General features: G+C 40.7%; 1 protein-coding gene across 3 annotated transcripts in view; it reads right to left on the reverse strand.

Annotated features, from left to right (window-relative positions):
* The window catches only part of CDH12 (cadherin 12), an 875,078-nt gene that overhangs the window by 39,987 nt on the left and 816,132 nt on the right, over nucleotides 1–18,959 (reverse strand). For all 3 annotated transcript variants that reach the window (XR_012086709.2, XM_078391722.1, XM_078391723.1), the window contains exon 10: nucleotides 5,533–5,786. Coding sequence is in view for 2 of the 3 variants with exons in the window: in XM_078391722.1 (XP_078247848.1) it covers nucleotides 5,533–5,786 (254 nt within the window). In the remaining variant the exon portion in view is untranslated. The remainder of the gene's footprint in view (nucleotides 1–5,532; nucleotides 5,787–18,959) is intronic.

Below are 18,959 nucleotides of genomic sequence, written 5' to 3' on the forward strand. Positions count from 1 at the left end.
CCACACAGAATGAGACCAACATTCTGTTTGAACACTCAAACAGAAGCTGCCATCAGCATAGTCACCTGAAGGGTTCTAACAGTTTCCCGAGTTTGTGCCTTTTGTCATGAACAGCTCTTTGATTTAAACTTTTCCCCCAAAAATAATAATAATAAAATAATTATTTGTAATCAAATAGTCCTGTGCAGATGTGAATACAAACTAAACACAAATATGCACATAAGCACATAAATCAAACATTGTTAAAGCCCAGCACGCTGAGTCTTGGAAATATGAACCAATCCTGCCCCATCTATCTCTAGGATGCCTACATTCTTCTCCATTTCCTCCTCCTGTTTATTTCTGAGTTCTTGACAGCTTTGATTGTCACGCAGGAAACTCCCGACTTCTCAGAAAGTTCAGCTGCTCTGATTCTACCCAAACAAGAAAAAATAAACCTCAGCATTCTCAATGAGCTTCTGCAAAGCATATTTTTCCTCCTCCTCTATTCTTTAAATAAGTGGATTTCCTTTCTGCTATCATTTAGCTATTATCTCCCAATCCATATGTCAAAGCCAACAGATTTAAAAGTCTTTCTTCCTGATAAAGTGTAATAAATTGCCACGACTAGTGTTACTTCTGCTAATGTGAGCTGTTTTGGAGTGCTTTGTTCTTTGAGTTCTGCTGTCTGCTGCATAAAGCATAGATCTATCTTTTGTTCCCCTCTTCATTGTTTTGCAGATTACAGATTTGTGTAATAGGCATTGTGATGGCTAAAGCTGTGCCTGGAAAACATCACAGAGAAAATGAATTAATTTGCAATGAAACCATACTGCACAGCACATTATATTGGATATCGCAGGCGAGAATGCTTATTGTCTTCCTGTGTCTCCTTAAAGACCTATTATTTTCTCCCTCCCCTTGCATGATGTTTTGCAAGTTCCCCCTTTAAAATATTATAGAACTGACATACTTCAGCTGTTTTTTTTTTTACCCTGACAAGGCAAGCTCATTTTTCAAAAAGCTAGCACAGCATAATGGTTCTACATTGTAACATGTTAGAAAGTTCTAATCCCACTCATCTGTTTGTAACTAATTAATGCTTTTGCTCATTTCTATTTATTGACTTTTAGTTTCAGTTAAAGTAAGTACAGTAAACCTCATGCCTACTCAAGTCTAATATATCAGTAGTAACTAACAACTGCATAAATTTTATTTTCTTTAGTTTTGTGACTGGATAAATAAAGCACTGTCAGCTTATTAAACTGGGAAATCTTCTGAGACTTGACAACTTGTATTTTTTTGAAAATCACAGTATCTTTGTATCAGCAGCACCTCTACATATTCAAATACCACAAAGAGGGCTTTCTCTCATTTCTACCACCTCCACAGGCACAGTTGGTAGGGAAAAACTTGGAATAGTTACTTTTCTTGATTACAACATTAAGATTTATCATGGTGGGAGGGAAGTGTGGGCGCACAATAATGTAACAACCTTGAGGGCCAGGGCTCTCCTTAGGCAAAATAAGGCAGCCATCTAAGGCAGAAGAGTTTGGTGTAGTTGATGAAAGAGTTAATTGTTAGTCGTGTGGTTGGCTATTTATTGTAGAAGTGCTTGAGGGATTTTCTGCTTCCTCTGAACAAAGGATGAATGACAGATTTTGGATAAAATGCCCCTTAACTTGGGCAGGTGGGTTGCACCATTTGTTACTCTGTAACAGGTAGTGAAATTGTTTGGCTTCACCCTTGTTCCATGGAACACCATCTCCCCCAGTAAATTAAGCACAAATACTTTTAGCAAGTTTCTAACAAAGTCATTGGGCGTAACCTGACATTTGACTTCAGGAAAAAAAAAACCTCAGTCAGGTACTGGTTCATTCTTATTTTTGCACCAATGTAGGCATGCTTCAGTCTCAAGAGACTGTAGAGGTCTTGGAACAGCATCTAGTGTCACTGAGAAGGCCAATCCGAGAGTAACAATCCCTTCCACGCTATTTCAGTAATATATAAATGCTAACAATTCTAGCTTGTTCCAGGACTACATCATTTGGAACTTTGCCAGGTGATGCCAAAAATGTGACAGAGAAAACACATATGGAACGTGTTCAGCTTCCTTTCCTGCTGTGCACAAAGGGTCCAGAATGCACTGTAGTACAAGAGTGTACTCAGGACACAGGCTCTATAGACCTGGATATTGGTATATGCCATCAGCTTTTTGTTAAACCATATTCTCTTTGTGATTCTAGAGGCAGCTGCTTTGCCAATGTGTTTATCCAGCTCGACATCTAGAGAGAGAGTGTCAGAGTTCATTGAGCCAAGGTACATGAAATCATGAACAACCTCCAATTCTTGTGTAGAGATGGTAACAAGGTAGTGCCTCACTAGACGATGATAATCCATTCCACTGAAATCGCTGTTTAGTGAAATCATTGTCTAGCGAAAAGCATTTCTCCATTGGAATGCATTGAAACCTGTTTAATGCGTTCCAATGGGGAAGAATCATCGTTGTCTAGCGAAGATCAGCCATAGGAAAGCCGCTTTGGGAACCGCCAATCAGCTGTTTAAATAGCTGTCTTGCAAAGCTTAGGTCCCGAAAACACCTGTTTTGCGAGCACGGAGGGAGCTGTCAAAATCGTCGTCTAGCAAAAATCAGTTTGCGAAACAGGGACCAAACATTGTCCAGTGAAATTCCCCCATAGGAATCACTGTTTTGCGAATCGCTATAGCAATCGCAAAAAGTCAATGTCTAATGAAAAAACTGTCATGCAGGATAACTGTCTAGCGAGGCACTACTGTAGAAGGAGATGAGTCCATGCCCTGTGGCAGTTCCAGCCACAGATAACTCTCTTTATTGCATTGTATCTGGCTAAGACAGTTGGTCAGGTTCTCTCAGGAACAAAATGGTGATAATTTTTCTCAGCTTCCAGTATCAGCCAATGTGTTGTGAAGAACTGGTACTTTCAGGGTATGTCTGCCAATGTGACATTAAAATATCTTATTTTACAAATTTAATGTAGGACACTTTACTAAACTAAATGAAATGTGCCGTAACCCAATTTACAAAAGCATTAACTAAGAATTGTTTTTCTTTGATCAAATATAAGTGGATAGTTTCTGTTGGACAGCTTGTTATTTAATTTTGGATAAGGCACAGGATCTTAAGCAGTTCATTGTTTATTTTTATAATCTAAGTGTTAAAAATTGGCAATGAGCCAAGGCAGAGAAAGCCAATAACCCAGCCTTAAATTGTATTATCCCTTGAAATCCAGATTTATTACAAAATATTTTCTTGTGGATTTCATAGTCATTATAGTGGGCACTTTCAAGCATCTAATCCTGATTTGAATTACACTTCAACTAGATGATGCAAGCAGTATTCGTATTATTATTGCTATCATTATAAATGATTTTTTCAAAAACAGTATAAGAAAGGGATCTGGTCTTACCACCAACATTTCTGATGGAGGAAATGTGGAGGATGTAAATATATCAGAAGAAAATTGTGCAAAAATGTTGGCTTTATTTCAGAATGCAAATAGATGTGGGTAGGATATAAAAAGGAGATTTGGGAATGAGCTTGAATTGCTTTAGGGAGCTTTTCAGAGACAGAAGGCAGTACAGTTTAAAACATGCAGGTGTTATGAGGACATTATTTTTGATGCTCATAAGGTCTGCAATGTAGGAAATGTTGGTAATAGTTAGGAAGACATGATGATATCTTACGTTGAGCCAGATAGTTGGCATATCCGAGTGGCCATGGCTCTGTATTGTTTCAGGAAGGATTCTTTTCTAGCCCTGTCTTCACACACTGATGACAGAATCTGGGGCCTTTTGCATACAAAGCATGTGTGGTCTACTACACCCTCTGCTAAAAACTAGGTTAACCTTTGTTTGAATAGCATGAACTCTCCCTCTGTTTTCATTTTTCTCTGCCTATGTTGTACTCTTTTTCCTTTCCTTTCCCACTGATTTTTCTTTCCGTCAGTGATGAAGTTTCTTCAGCCTTACTCTCTGTACACTCCTCTATTTCCTTTCTTTCTTTCTTCAGGCCAGGCGAGGGAGTTAAATGAAAATCAGATATCTAAGCAAGAACATTCTAATGATATGGTCAAAACAAGTGCAAGGTTGAAGCCAAAGGAATCATTTCAGAAGGCAAGCAAAGGTAATTCAAAGGTGAAATGAAACATTCTACAAACTTCAAACAGCATGGTCCAGTCAGAATACATGCATGTGAGGCAAGGGCAACCCCAAGTCAAGATCAATTGCAATCTAAGTTCAGGCACAATGGAGTCTTTCAGAGAAACATTCAAAGAGTCCAGAAAAGGATGTGAAAAGGTGAGAGCATGTAAGAGGACTATATTCCAACAACCTTCTTGCCAACCAAAGTGGCTTATCAAGCTGAGCTTCCAAAGCCCCACTTTAACCTTAGCTGTAGGTACTTTGCCAGGAAACTTCCTCATGATAGCCTTGTTTGTAAGAAGGCTGCTACCCTTGATGAATCTTTCCTTGAAGGTGGGCATTATGAGCTTTCAGCCAGAATCCTGTGCTTTCAGCTGTTGGTACTTTTTCCTCCAACTTGAGAGCTAGGCTCCATACATCTCAGGGTAGAAACTCTACCACATTCTGCCCCAAGAATTTATGAACATCAGGGGCATTCTGCTCCTCATTTCCATCTAACCGAGGATGCTCTTGATCCTCCGCAATTAGTTCCATAGCCCTTCTGGCTAGAGAGAGATTTCACTTGACCTTTTAGAAAGCTGGAAAAAAAGTTATAAGTTCTGCTCTAGAAAGGCAGTCAAACCTACAAAAAGGCAGTCAAGCCTACATAGCCCAAATTCAGCTACCAGTCACTCTTTGCTTTACTTAGTCCTTAGTCCATCCCTTTTGTTTACCCCAGACACTTAAGTTTATATATTAAGGTGGGCAGCATGTAGCCTGCAAGCATTTGTGCCCCTTAACATCCCACACAACAAGGAAGGAAGGAAGGAAGGAAGGAAGGAAGGAAGGATCTTATTTATATAGATTTTTATAATTAGCTCATAAATCCCCTTTTGCTCTACAGGGGGCATGGGGGGCAATGGTTTGAAGAATCACCAGAACCCCTTTCCCCCATACCCTCCACCTTTAAAAAAAAATGGACAGCAGAGGGTGCCATGTGGCTTTTCAATTAAAGTAATGGGGGATGAGTAGAGAAACTAAAAATTCAAATAACATGTTAGGGATGTAAAAGGGAAGGATGTGTGTGGCTCCCAGCCCTCTTGTAGTTGCCGACTCCATTATATATCACTATTGGTAATGGTGGAAGTAGTGTTCATTTTTCTCATTGAGAAGACTGCCGTCAGTCCCAGAACATTCAAATAGATTTAAAATATTGTGGTGTTACCTGATTTGGCCTTTTCACCCTGGACCACCAGCAAAGTGCTGGTCCCCAATTTTGAGTATCACAAGACTTTTTCTGTCTTCTTTGAGTTCATCCTTCAGCATTAATATATTTTTCCTGGTGCAATCTCACTGAAAACATTGGATGAGTTAGGGCACGGAGCACTTCCTTACCTAACAGCACTGCTCCCGACATCCAAGTCCTGGGCCGTCACAGCTCCTATAATAGTCCCAATCGGTGTGTCCTCATAAACTTCCATGGTGTAAAAAGGTTTGCTGAAAACTGGAGGTTCATCCACATCCAACACATTGATTTTCACTGTGGCAGTATCCTTGAATGGGCCCACAGAATGGAAGCGATGATCAAGATGGACGTTCGAGGCTTCTACTTTAAAAGTGTAGGCCTTTTTTGTTTCAAAGTCCAGTGGCTGCAATATAGACAGACAAGTGCGAAGCACAATGTCAGATTAGGTGCCAAAGACATTCCTTATACTAAGGCAAGGTCTAAAGGGTCTAAAGAATTGTATATGCCCCTGTTGATTCCCCTAGACCAGTGGTTCACAATCTTGGGTTACCCATTGGTTCCTGTACTACAATTCCCACAAACCCCAGCCAGCACAGCTCATGGTGAAGGCTTCTAGGAATTGCAGTCCAAGGTTGGGAACCACTGTCCTAGATATTTAACTCTGGGTGTTTCTTCAGCAGGCTATTATTATGCAATTATGTTTTATGGGTGTGTAGATAAATGTTGTCACTGGCTTAAACCCCTCTTGGGTTCTGCCACCTCTTCCATCTTTTAAAAAATTTTATTTGTTAGAAAAAATCACCAAGATTTCAGAATGAAAAGTACAATCCTATGTACTGTAGTTTTACTCGGGGTGGGGGAATCAGACACATGAGAAAGGGGAAGAGAGAGAACCAAATAAGTCTTTCTCACAAAACTTTTGACCATAATAACGCTGTGCATTTCCTCTGTCTCTTGAATTCTACAGTGGCTAGCTAGAGACTTTCTATTGTTGTGATTGCAGTGGTTGCTGTTTTTTAAAAAAAGAGAGCAATTTAGGAATCCAAGCCAACCAACAGTGCACATAAGCACTGAACAACATGATTAGGTGCTGAATAAAATCTACCCAAGTAGAGAGCTTATAAACTCCCCCCCCCAGGTCCATCTGTGGTTGTCTGAAATCTTGCTATTTCCTTCCCACAGCCTTGCTCTCACTCACTTGTTCCTAGCACAACTACATTTCCTGTCTGTGTTAGGGACATGCACTGCCCCCTGAAGTGATCTGTGATCAAACAAGAGTGCACAGATTGATGCCTCATGCACTGTTTTCCCTTTAGCAGACATTCCAGCCTGTTTGTTATCTGGATCTGTGTCAGTATCATCTGTGTGCTTCTCAATTTTCAAGGGAAAAACGTACTCCCACAAATGGGAGCAACATAAATCACTATGACTTAGGAGCAGGACAATAGACAGTGGCTGAAATCCTGTTCTCACTGATACACTGTGTAAGGCTAACAATGTCATCAGCCATAGTGATTATTCAGAAAGAAAAGAGTTTCATTACATTCTCCCACCCCCACCAAAGGTCTCAAGGCTTCAGTAGAATCTCTTTCATCATGGAGTAACTGGGGGAAATCTAATTTCTGAAAATCGATGCAGCTGCGATGACTTTACTGATGATGAGGAGTTTTGGAAATTAAACACTTCACCCTCACCTGGTCCCCACTGGACTCCCCAAAATGCAGGGAAACCCTGGGAGCCTTTGCAGGGGAGAGGAATCAGAAATACTTCATTTCCAAAAAGAAAGAAAGAATGAAAGGACCAAAAAAAGAAGGTTGATGACACCATAATCTTTACACTGCATAGCTGTGCATACAGGATTTCAGTTAATGTCATCAGATTTATTTCTGGCACAGTTCTTTTCCATGTCCATGCTAGAGAACACAAGAAAAACAGAAGTAGGAGCCAGCTGTTATGAATATTGGCAGTGCTACCATCACACCAACTAACTACAAAAGAGAAGTCAAATGAGACTAGCGAAAAAACCCCAGAAACGATCATCCTGATCAACTAAATATGTTTTTTAAAAGACAGCAGGGAAGAGGGAGGAAAAGCTGAGGATTCAATGCTCAGGCAATATGCTACAGTACTTCATTGGAGGAACTACAATCAATCAATCAATCAATCAATCAATCAATCAATCAATCAATCAATCAATCAATCAATCAATCAAGCTACCAGGCAATGCCCTCAGAGACCCCTAGTGACTGCAAAGGAGAGATCCTGGGTTTCATCAAGGGGGTGAAGCTGTCAATCTATGCCTTAGGAACTGGCTCAGCATCTTCTTCATAAGGTATACTTGTGATTCCCTTTTCTCATGTAATCACATTGATTTTGCCCGGTTGTCACCTTTGAAACACAAATATATCCTTAATTCCACCTGTATTTTCACATTTGTCAGAAGATAGTTCACACCCCTAGTCTCCATCTCTACCATTATATACCAATTGAGATTTTAGGTGCTTGTTTACATCTCTCTCTCTCTCTCTCTCTGTATCGTTCTCAGTCTCTCTTGATCACTCACAATCTCCTTTGTTTTGTCTCTGTCTGTCTGTCTGTCTGTCTGTCTGTCTGTCTCTCTCTCTCTCTCTCTCTCACACACACACACACACGCACACACACCTGCCTTGTCTGTATCTGGTCAACAAGGAGGCTGTGTAGTCTGAGCTACTGTATGATTTAACAGGATTAGAGCTGGCTTTTACTGGCTTTTCTACAGTAAGCTAACACTGACATCAAGTGGTGAGTTTTAGTAACAGCCCACAGCTTTTTATTTTGTGTTAAAACACATGGAACAAAAGTAGCATAGAGGAGACAACTTGAATGGTAGATAGGTTAATGGTTCTTCATTTTAATTAATTACTATTTGCCACATCATGCTGAACGTGGATGCAATCTATACTTTTTGGGCATATATTTACAGATTACAACAAAATGTTTATTATGATTTGTGTGAGAAATTAATATTTGCTCTAAGGAAGCAAGAGATCAAGATTGAAAAGAAATATATTTAAACAGCAGGTTTTTTAAATGGTTCTAATTTGGAATGTATGAAAGCATTTTGACAGCGGTCCAAAAAGGGCATGGCTCAAAGAGGAACACCCAAATATGCCTCATATTTTGCTTTCGTCTTGAGCACTTCAGCAAAGCCCTTTTTGCCTACCAGAACCCACCCACTTTTATTTTATATTGCAGTAGGATAAATGTGATGGGCCTCTGGACTCTGCATTTTGATGACTCAGGGCCAATTCCCACCAGACTTCAGAAAGACCTCCTTTTTTTAACTTGTTATATAGAGTTCTTCAGAAACAGAAGCTGCTATATTCGGGCATTACACCCTGAAAGTTTGTAAGGCTTGAAACATGGTGGTGATGGGGTGGAGAAGTAATTCCTGTTCCTGCCTCCTACAGAGATATCATGCAGAAATTCACGTGTTCAAAATGGAGGTCTGCAGCAAAGGTTGTAAGTGCATTCAATAAAACGCATTTACACTATTCTTGTGATTGGGATACTTATTGGAGTTCCTTATCAAGAAATCACTGCAAGTACTGTACATCCAGTAGAACATAGTAGTCACCAATGCTGTTGCAGACTCCCTCTGTGAACACACAAAGGTGTGACTGAGATTTGGGTAGTGAAGAAAAAGATTTGCATGTGTGGGTGCGGTCCATCATAGAAATGATGCCTAAATAGGACTTACATTTAAAGCAGCACACCATGAGATAAGTAGCTGTAGGAAGAATCAAATACTCATCTTAAGCTAGGGAAATATGATGAACAATTGCACCTAGCAAGAGGCCACTAAGGACAAAGGGGGGAAATGCACTGCTTCCAGGAGTGCATTACACCACACACTATAATGTATTTGCATCATTAACTGGCATTAAACTTGAAGACTGAGAATTTAATGAAAATTAAGGTGCTATGTACAAAATGAATTCCTTTGAGTGGTACAATCCTCTGTCCAAAATGGCCTTCTCATTCTTTTGCACTCACAGATCTGTAAAATACAGTTTACCCTCTCATTAAATAGTTATTCCATAACCCTGAATAAGGATGAGAAGAATACTTGCTAATTACGTTGTTGTAAATTTAAACAATTTTAACACAATGAGACACCTCAACAAACCCTGTGAAATTTGTTGCTGCCAGTAACAGTGAGACAGAAACACTGTTTTTTCTCATCAAAGTTCCTATGATTTGAACATACTATCTCTGTGCAACTCTAATATCCCATCCCTTTCTGAAGTAAAATATATGCATGTGTGCATGCACACATGCACACAGAGTACAGAATTGGCTCATTGTTTATAGAAAGATACAAATAACCTTTCCAATTCTTCTAATTTTTAAATGTCAGGAACTGTTAATTTTTACAAATGATATTATCTGTGTCAAAGTATTAAAGGCTAAAATCCTGTTGCACAATTTTACACTGTACAACATGGAGGAAGTGATCAACTGTGGCCATGCCATATTGTTTCCTGGTACATAATAATAATAAAGAAACTTCCTAGAGTCCACCATCTCCCCCCCCCCCCCCCCCCAGTTTTGAGGATCCTTAGGCATCCCATTCAAGCTGGGACAACTTTCAGGAGTCATGCAACAAGACAGTGAATGACTTAAAGCTGCAAATTTGTCCCTCCTGCTGCAGAGCTCCCAAAGGCTGCCCCTGGACTGAGGAGATCCCTAGGATCTGGAGGCGAATTCATGGATTCTTTTTTGGGGAAATGTGTGAGGTATTTTGAAAGAAGGCAGAATAAGTTTGATAAGACTGCCTTAGTTTCTCAGGGATGTTTTACACACCCTTCACCTTCAGTTATGCTTTTCATTAAACCTTTAACGCATATAGACACACACAAAGTCCGACTAATCCACATTATTCAGAGCATTACACTACTTGAATTCAATAATGAAAATGAAAACCAGTCAGATTAGCTTGATTTATTAGTCTACTACTTCAGACAGCATCCAATTATTCGCCAGATTAGGTGTTCCCCTTGATATCTTGCCTAGATGTAGGCCCCATGTACACATTCAGGAGGTGTGTGCCATTGCTAGCACAGCACTAGAGAGCCAGCTCCTCCTCCCCTACCAGTTTTGTGGCTTTGTAGCTCTACAAAGCTGGATGAAGCGGTGGGAATTAGTGTCTCTCAGCTCAACCCACATGGATTCTCTGCAACAGCAGGCCAGACCTGGGAGTGGGGGGAGAAGGAGGTGTTGCCATAGTCTATTGAGATTATATGCCCCTCACCAGACGTCCTGACCCACGGTTTGCTGGGTTTGAATGTGTTTACCTAAAAGTGGGTGTCTGAGATAGAATATGCCAACAGAATGTCAGTATTCTGCCCACCTGCTGCTCAACAGTCTCCTTCCTTGAGCTGGTTGAGTTGGTCTTATAAGTGATGCTGGAGCCTCCTCAGCTTGTGTGATGTGGACTTCACATCCACGCTGAGGATTCCTTATCAGGAGCCCTTCATAACTTCATGTCCACCATGGCAACTATAGGTCTGTCCCAAGTAGTGTTTGGTCCATAAGTGTTTCAGGGCACACTCTGGACCTGGTTTTCTATACTGGGCAGGGTGAGGGTGACCTGGCTATGAAGGAGCTTTATATAGTTATCTTTTCATAGATAGATCATTACCATATGGGTTTTATTTACTGGAACTCATAACCTTCACAAGGATGGAGGCACACAATTAAGATGGCCCATCCCAAGAGGCCGATAGATTTGTATGGTTTTTTGATGGCCCTTGACAGGCAGCCCTGTTGAAGCCCTGGCTCACCTCTGGATTGGGGAAATGGCCAGAGTCGTGGGTGCAATCACCCCTAAGTGTCCCCTCTAACGGAGCGGAGCCAAACAAGCTCCCTGATTTACCAGGGATCTGGTGATGACAAAGCAAGTGGGAGACAGACTAGAATGATGATGGCACAAAACTCAGAACCTGACTGAGCATAGGCTATGGACCATTTGAAAGCATATTCTGTGGCAGTGGCTATAGCAGAGAAAGCATTCTCAGATGCCACTTGGATTCATTCTGACTTCGATGGTGCAGTTGATGCAACTCCTGTGGATGTAACTTTGGCCCCTTCTTGTCCAGTGATAATGGATACATTCCAATTTTCACAACCTAAGGATGGGGACATAGTCTTTGGAGAGGTGAGGGCTATCACATGTGTACTGGATCCTCACCCTTCCCATCCTTTAGAAGCAGCCAATGGGAAATGGCTGAGTGATTAAAGTAAAGTAAAGAGAATACTGGTTAGTGACCCAGGTGTTCTTAGACTACAGCCCCCAGAAGCCTGCACCACCAGGTGTGTTGGCTCATCAAGTTCCCATTGATTCAATGACTCTACTCCAGTGATGGCGAACCTATCGCACGTGTGCCACAGCTGGCACGTGAAGCCCTTTCTTCTGGCATGCGACAAACCTTTTGAAGTGGCTGCAGCTGGGATTCCCCCTTTCTCTTCCTGTTCTGGGTCCTTTAACTTCCTGTCCGTCCCCATGATCTCCCCCCCTTTAACTTCATATCCATCCCCATGATTCCCCCTGAAATTGCCACTTCCTGTTCCGGTTTTGGTCTTCTGGGTGGCACGGCAGCCACTGGTTTCTTGCCCACCCCCTCATTTTGGGCACTCGAGCCAAAAAAGGTTTGCCTCCACTGCTCTACTCTAATGCAATTTAGTATATTAAACAATAGGATTTGGGCCAATGAAATTTAATCCAGACAAGACACAATTTTTTCTGGTCAGCTGAAAGACTGAGTAGAAAAAAAGGATTGTGACTGGGCTGGAGGGATTTCTACTGCCCTAGAAGGCTCAGGTTCATAACTACATAGAACCATCCCTGAGCCGGGATGTCTAGGTTTTGGCTGTGGACAGCAGTGCTTTTGCATGGTTAAAGCTGGTGTGCTAGCTGAGCCCATTCCCTAAGATGTCTGATTTGGCTACAGCAACACACGCCTTAGTTGCATACTACTGTATTTGGATTACTATAGTGCACTCTACTTGGAAGCTGCCTTTGATAATGGTTTGGAAATTTTAGCAACAGGCAGACTGACGAGTGCTGCATTACAGGGATTATATAACTCCCCTGTTACAATTATTTTACTGGCTCCCCATCTGTTTCCAGGTCCAATTCAAACGGCTGGTTATGACCTATAAAACTCCATGTGGCTTGGGCCCAGCCTATCTGAAGGACTGTTATCTCCCCTTATGCGCCTTCCCACATCCTAAGATCTTCACAAGGTGTGTCTGACAGGAATGGGAGAAAGCACTTCCTCTGTGGTGTTCCCAGGTTGTAGAACGCTCTTCCTTGGAACGTTAGGTTGTCCCTTCTCTCTAGCCCTTTCCACAAGAACTAAAGGCCTGCTTTTTAAGGTAAGTTTTGAATGACTGGATTGGGCAAAACTGAGTCTCTTCTTCTAAGTGTGTTCTCAAAGTTTTGAAATGTTTACATAATAGTCTTGATTACTATTATAAGGTTTAATATCTTTTTTAAGCTTGTAATGTACTGTGTTTTTAGTCAAACTTGTTTTAATCATAGTGACCTCCTTTGGGTCCCCTCAACAGGGGAAAGAGAGCATGTAAATGAAATGAAGTTACATCAATAAATAAGTAACTGGTCATAAAATTGGCAGAGTTTTCCTTCAATGTAAATAAGTCTAGAAACATTTCATAAATATGTTTAAATATATATCTTTTTTTCCATTCAAATGTGCATGGATGCAGGCAAGGAACCCAGTTCTCTTCACTATTCCTTTGCCCTTGCTGAATCTTAAAATGGTACGCCTGGTTTTTTAATGATTTTCTAAAAATTAATCCAATTTGAATTAAAAGGCTTATTTTAAATATATATACATAGAATACAACAAAGGCTGAAAATGATTGAATAAACTGTTGTCATAAACACAACACTGAGGAGGAGGTGTGCTCATTCACACCCCTCATATAGTGATTAGAGACATACAGTGCTGTCTGCTCTCTGTGAAGACTTGCACCGCTAAACAGTTTCTATATTTATCCACAGAACAGGCAAGGCATGAAAAGAAATAGTGAAGCATGTCTTTACACTGTATTATCAGCATTCCTCAGGCCTGGTAAAGAGAAATGTGTTTCTATCTGCTTTCTACGGTGCAGGCCTGCACAATTTGTGTCCAGTGAAGCCAGCAACAACTCATCAGACATACACTATTGTCTGCTTGTCCGTCCCATTGTTTTTTTGCATTCTCATGAAGAGATGCTATTTCATTTCTTGTCCAGTTTCAGGTGAGAAACCGCCAGCCCAAACCAGGTGGTTGTACTCAAACTTTCAGATTCAAAACATTTATAGTACTTTAAAGTGGGGCCCAGCTCTGGGAAAATAAATTACCAAATCTTGCTCAGTTTACATGCACAGAAACCCTTGTAATTTCACCCAGTGAGGAGAATGAAAGAAGCAAATAGACAAACAATTAACAAGTCATGATGTTGCCTCTCCCACTTCTTGTCTTTGGGTGAAGACTGGGAAATGAACATGAAATTATGTCACAGGGAACTGACATCACACAATACAGTATGAGGGGGCAGAACATGACATGAAGAGGCACATATGACATCTGCATAGCATCTATCATAATATATAGTTGGGATTTAGACAAAATGCTGCCATTTTATCCTATAGACCAGGGGTCTCTAACCCCTGGTCCACGGCCCTGTACTGGGCTGTGGCCTTGGCAGGACTGGGCCACAGAGACAGATCTCCTGCCCCCGCACACACTCCACATGCATGCACGGTCCTCCCACCCACACATGCGCACAAGCACACCCTGCCCACCTGCAAGCACCCACTGCCCATCTGCACATGCATGAGCGTGAACCCCGCCCATCTGTGCATGTGCACCCTGCCCACCTGCGAACATGCCTCACCTTCCCGTGAGTATGGGGGGATTGCCCCGCCCCTGACACATGGACCCTGGTCCCCCCCAACTGGTCCACGATTTGGAAAAGGTTGGGTACCACTGCTATAGGCCACAATGGGAGATTGGAAATGGTTATCTCAAAGTTATCTAAGAAGCCTTGTAAAGTCACATCCTTAAAAGAACCCAAAGTGGCCTGTAGATGAGGAGAATAATTTTGTAGGTTCTCATTCTTTTACATGAGGATGACACAAGCAAGTATCCAAGTATCCATGCCTCTAATTTTTCACACAAGGAAGGACCCTGGGAAACCAAGGGTTTTGTTTTCATGTGGAGATGATCCAGATGAATCTCTGTTCTCAGAGTTGTCATTTTCCATATGATAAAATTAGGAGCAGCAGCTAGCACTCCCATCTCATCTATTTGCTAAACAGACTTATTGTTAACAATGATCCTTTATGTACTGGTGAACACATAGGTCCACATGACCAGAGGCTGTTCCAGTGAATATTCCATTATACATATATTCTCACACATGGAAGTGAATGAGGAATGTCTTCCTTGTGCATAACTTGGCATGCATCCCAGAAAGTCTGAGGGCAGGCTATTGGACTGAAGTGACTCTAGCCTTTCTTTTTTTTTGGGGGGGGGGGACTTGCTGCCTTTCAAACAAATGGCTTTGAATCAGTATAGCATGAGCTATAATGCACCATGTTAGGATGTGAATCTCACAGCCTCTTGGTGTCAATAAGAAACCCATTCCTCTTTTCTCCTTGACATTACATCTCTCCGCACATTTTTTTTCCTTGAGAAATCACATGGGATTTTTTTGAGGGGGGGATGTTTCATGGTCTTTTCCTCCCCAAAGAAACATCACTTATTTATTTACTCAGCTTTCTCTTCAAGAGGACCCATGGGCAGGTTACAATATTAAAAACAAACACAAAAACCAGAAGAGGAGAAGGAATCCCACCCCATCAGCCAAACTCTTAGACAGTCAGCCACTGAGAAAGTATTGCGTTTCATGCTCAAAATGGCATCTTTCTTGTTCAAGTGTCCCCACAAAGGGTACCCAGTTGCACAGATTATGACCGTTTCTTGTGCAAAATGTCTGCAGAGAAATTAATGAATAAATAAATAAATAAAAATGGAAAAACATGACTAGGGTCTCATTTTTCTTGGAGAGTCAAGGAGAGGTGGTGTAGAGGTAAGTATCAGTGCAAAGTCTTCATGACGAACTTGGAAGAGCATCAAGAATGATAATGTTTTTCAAATATTCTTCTCATTTCTAGCACTGTGCCCATGTGAAATCAGCATGCATGGCCTATGACCTGTTAAATTCAATGCAGCCCAGCAGCAAAGTTTTCTGGCTTTTCAGGTTTGTGACGTGCCTCTCAATTTCCTATTTGAGACAAGCAGGAATAAACACACATATGGCCACATATTTGGTGTTCTGTAGCATGCATGAGGCACCACTAGCTTTAGGAAGCTATTCTGTTGTTTTCCTTTTAGAATAATAGCAGTTCATTGACATGATGTTGAAAAAGCAGCAAAACAAGTTTCTTCCAGTTCCATGTGGCTGCTAGTTTATCTCCTACCACTATGGGTCAGTAGAACACAGAAGTTGCATGTTTGCTCCTAAGAGATAAGAGAGGTTATCTTCCGATTTGAAGCTCAAAGTCAAATAGCCAGCAATCCTATTATGTGATTTGAGATGCACTACACATATACCTCCCTGCAGGCAGGGCTGGATTACAACAGCTTTTGAAAATAATGAAGAAAAGAGTCTAGCATGGAATCCCCTCACCCCTGACCAACTGTGCCTATCCTTATTATTATTTCCCTGTGTTCTTAAAATCTGATAGTCAATACATCCATGCATTAATAGCAATTCCCATGATTTATTTTATTTTCTTGGTATGATGTTGGTTACTCGAATGGGGTATGAAAAGTAAAACATGCATGGGCATTTTTTTTGTAGGAGCGAACAATTCTTTCTTTCTATGAATGATTAAAGATTTTGCAAATCCATATTCATTCTACAATTTTGATCCAACATTTCAGTTGTTTCACAGTCAAGGCAGGAAATGTTTAGTTCTCTGAATCCAGTTTTTAGAATTGCTCAAGCTACATTTTGCAAATAGAACTGATTCAATTAATTTGATGGCCACTATAGCCCCGAAGATACAGTCTCTTTGGGGCTTTTCAGTACTAACTTTGCTTCTAATAATTTTGCTCTTGAGAGAAAAATAAATGTGAAGACTCAAGCAATAATTACAAATTGGCATGGAATAAACACAAGTTAAATATTGAGGCATTGCTATAACTGGCTAGCCGCCCTGAGTAGACGTTGTCTAGAGGGGCGGGGTAAAAATCGAATGAATGAATGGATGAATGAATGAATGAATGAATGAATGAATGAATGAATAAACAGATAGATAAATAGATAAATAGATAAATAGATAGATAGATAGATAGATAAATAAGTAAATAAGTAAATAAGTAAATAAGTAAATAAGTAAATAAATAAATAAATAAATAAATAAATAAATAAATAGTAATCGGAGCTTTGAACTAAGTAGTTGCAAATCATACGTTGTTCCTGTTGTTCCTGTTACGTGCTAGCAAGTTGCCTCTGGCATGGTGATTCTATGAATGGGTGACCTTCAAAATGTCATATCATTATCAGTCCTGCTCAACTCTTGCAATCTCAAGACTGTGGCTTCCATGATTCTGTTTTTCCCCAATTCATATTTGTCTTCTTTTCCCACTGCCTTCAACTTCTCCTAGAAATATTGTCTTTTCCAGTGAGTCTTGTCTTCTCATGCTGTGCCCAGAGAACAACAGCCTCAGATATGTCACTTTGCTTCTAAAAAGAGCTCAGGTTTTGATTGCTACATATATACAATTCTTTTTAAAAGTCATGACGACGCAACCGAACCTCTTTGCAACTGTGACTTCCATACGGATTCTGCTACTTCTACATTTACAACCCACTAATAATGCCAGTTGAATCAAATGCCTTGATCAGTTACAACTGAAATGCATTGATTTGAAAACATATCAACCCACACGGAAAATAGAACCTTTCTGACTTGGAGGCACACTTGGCTCTTTGTATCTCAGCAGAACAAGTAACTATCATGTGTCATCAAGGCAATTTTGACCCATCCTGACCTTCCCAGGGTTTTCTAGGTATAAAGTATTCACAAGCGGTTTACCAGTTCTTCCTTGTACTGCTCTGGGACTGTGCAGCTTACATAATGCCATATAGCTGGCAGGGCAGATATTTGCTCTGGGTGATCTCAGGTACAGTGAGGATTCAGACTCCTGTTCCCTAGCTCTACACCCAAACACTCCAAGCCACTGAGCGAAACCAGTTCCTAATTACTTAGCTACAAAGGTATCCAAGTGACATTGACAATTCATGCAGGAAGAAATTCTAGGAGCTTGCAGCCTGGTAGCAAGTAATGATGGAAAAGAGGATTAAGAAAATGGAGTCCTACCCAATAACTGTAAAACCTAGGGTAATGTAGATTAAGTCTGTACTGGGTTTAAAAAAGAGATGTACCAGTTGACTGATATTTTGTGTTGAGGATGTGCTGGATCTTTCATAATGGCATGAAAAGGTTATGTGGGGAAACACGAGAAGGTCCAGAATATCAGGAATTTACTTCACCTAAAGCATTAAAAAAAGGTATACTTACTGTTCCTAATAAGTGACTCAACCCACCACCAATTTTGTAGGTACTTTTTTTTACAGATTAAAAAAAGTAACAGTGTAGGCAAGATGTTCTACTGTGCCAACTGTGCTGGAATAATTCAGAGCAGTCTTTAAGATTTCATTTCAAAACAGGAAAGTTACAGAAATGTAAAGTCTCATTTGTTTCATCCTAGCAATGATCCTTACATACAAATGTAATGTTCTTCTCCAGAGACTTTCAATAGAATTCTCATATTGGAGAAAACAATGGTTTATGGTGGGCATAAATCAGAATTTTGTGCAAAATTTACAATACTTATGTAAAACTGCCTGTTTTTGATTTTTTGATTTTTATTATTATTATTTGCATGTCGCTGTGCAATGTGTGTGCAATTTGTCCAAGACTTGGGCGATCCCTACTTTATTTAAGAACCTGAAGAATTAGATGGCTTTTTGACATTTTCTTAACAGTCACCTAGTCTTTTGGTGTTTGCTGGGAATGTGTGTATGCACACCCTGCTTCTTAAAGGGTAGGAACACTATAAACCAGTTACCTGTTTAATAGGGATGTGGTGGCGCTGTGGGTTAAACCGCAGAAGCCTGTGTGCTGCAAGGTCAGTAGACCAGCTGTCGTAAGATTGAATCCAGGTGACGGAGTGAGCTCCCGTCACTTGTCCCAGCTCCTGCCAACCTAGCAGTTCGAACGCATGTAAATGCGAGTAGATAAATAGGTACCACCTCGCCCTGGCCACGTGACCACGGAAACTGTCTACGGACATATGCCTACACATGTCCAATAGCTTGTCAAATTGCTGTGGAAATTTCTGCAATGGCAGCTCTATATGCATGTAAATATTGAACAGGATACTGGCCGTTATACACAAATTACCTAAGCCTTCAGTAATGAAAGGAGCTCTTTGTCTGAAGGTAAAGCATC

Source organism: Pogona vitticeps, chromosome 4 (genome assembly GCF_051106095.1).
Source record: "Pogona vitticeps strain Pit_001003342236 chromosome 4, PviZW2.1, whole genome shotgun sequence".
NCBI classification, from domain to species: Eukaryota; Metazoa; Chordata; class Lepidosauria; order Squamata; family Agamidae; genus Pogona; species Pogona vitticeps.